Source organism: Nicotiana sylvestris, chromosome 12, assembly GCF_000393655.2.
Source record: "Nicotiana sylvestris chromosome 12, ASM39365v2, whole genome shotgun sequence".
NCBI classification, from domain to species: Eukaryota; Viridiplantae; Streptophyta; class Magnoliopsida; order Solanales; family Solanaceae; genus Nicotiana; species Nicotiana sylvestris.
In genome coordinates this window covers 109439428-109441219 of record NC_091068.1, presented here as the reverse complement: position 1 = coordinate 109441219, position 1792 = coordinate 109439428, and the positions used below count along the sequence as shown (strand labels likewise).

General features: G+C 42.8%; 1 protein-coding gene across 1 annotated transcript; it reads right to left on the bottom strand.

The window, feature by feature from the left end:
- Positions 1–201: 201 nt before the first annotated feature.
- On the bottom strand, positions 202–1567 carry LOC138883524 (uncharacterized). Its single transcript, XM_070164216.1, has 4 exons — positions 1213–1567; positions 956–1131; positions 516–740; positions 202–432 (listed from the first exon to the last, which is right to left on the bottom strand). Exons 1-4 carry the CDS (start codon positions 1565–1567, stop codon positions 202–204), a joined length of 987 nt encoding a protein of 328 aa, XP_070020317.1.
- Between the last annotated feature and the right edge of the window lie 225 nt (positions 1568–1792).

Genomic DNA, 1792 nt, shown 5'->3' with positions numbered 1-1792 from the left:
AACTCAATTCATACTCTTGTTACTATAAAACCATTCTCTTGTTACTGTTAACCGAATAGAGATACGACTTTAGTCAAGAAACACGCTATAAGAGTAACCTTTTCACACCTATTCCCGGTGGGATTTGACCCCAACCTTTTTGGGTTATTATATTTGACACCGACCACCTTACACTATTTATTAAAGTGTAAATTGAGCATATCAAGAATCACAGATATCCACTAATTGTCTCATCCCAGTACTCTCTAGAATGTCAGAGGCAAATGTGCAGCCCCACAACACTTTCTGATTCCCCAACTTCCTTTTCTCAGACCTCAGAGTTCCACTTACTTTTCCTTTCTTAACGGAACTAGGTTCCTCCTCCTCCTCATCATCCTCTTCCTTTTCACTGACTTGCCAACATACTTTTCCTTCTCCCCTGACTTGTTCTGTCTATGTTCACCAGATTTCTCCACTTCTTCCTCATCAGACTTGTCACCACGCTACTTCATTGTCTTGTCACCAGAACTTTTTACCAACTTTTTACTGGAACCAGCAACGACACCATTGGAAGAACTCTCAGCACCCTTAGAGGTGTGCCTTTTGGATTGAGAGAGAGAGTGCTTTTTCCTTGAAGACTTGCGGGTTAGGGAACTAGGTTCCTCTTTGGTTTCCTCATCCACATCCACTACAGGGACATCCTCTGCTTGTATAACTTTTCCATCTTTGACCAACCTTCTCCTTCTCCGACTCCTTTTACTCTTCTTTAGGGCAAACTCTAGAGCCTCCTTTTACTACAACTGTGTAGTAGGTCGCTTAGGAGGTGGCTCTGAAGTTGCCACTGGCTTAGTCCTAGCCCTGATAAAACTAGCAAATACCAAATGATTTGTGTCGTCTTCACTATCAAGATTCGTCTTAGGCACTACTATATTCAAAGGTTCAGCATCAAAGTTGGGAGAGGGAGTAGGATAAATACTGATCTGGGAGATGAATCCTGACCTGGATCCTCCATGGAGGGATCAGGTTCATCATTTGGGACCCTAGTAGCATCATCTTGTGCCGATTGTTCAAATGGTACAAATGCTCCCTCTTCTTCTGTCTCTTCCCTCTGATGCATAGACCCTCCTGCACATTCCTCTATAATGACCCCTTCTGACGCAATGGAAAATGTATTCTTTATTCCCTTCTTTTCTTATGGTTCCATGGTGATTTCAACAGATAAAAGAGATATACCTATATAGTCACAACTTTTTATGGTGGTATCAGTCTCTTCATGACTAATCACCAGATCTTCACTCAAGTGCTCAGCCATGGATAGAGTTGAAAGTTCCCGAACGAGGTTCCCTTGTTTACCCTCTTGACTCTGTTTGACTGGTGAGACTGGAGAAGGACAGACATCTTTAGACTTGCTCAGATGAGGAGTGGACTCGGAGTGGGTAGGAGAGGTAGTGGAGTGTGGATGAGACTCTTCTTTAGGGTTTGGACTAGTGATTGTGTTGGGAGAGAGGTTCACCACTGAACTACTGACTGGTGAGGACTCAACCATAGTGTTGTCAGGAACACTGAAGGTTGCTTGATTTTTAGACATGATGAGATTATTCTGGAAGGACTATGTATTTGAGAAGAGAGAAGACAAATAGGGAATTTTTGAGTTTGGAAGAGAAGGGGCTGTGATGTTGATTTAATTATAATGTGGGACCCGTTCTGAAACGGCGGCACCCTTTTGCTTGGGAGATGTATCGTTTAGAAAGGAGTGACATTTGGGCTGTGACGTATTGGCTGAAGAGACATGACTTTAAAGAAAATGTCATGC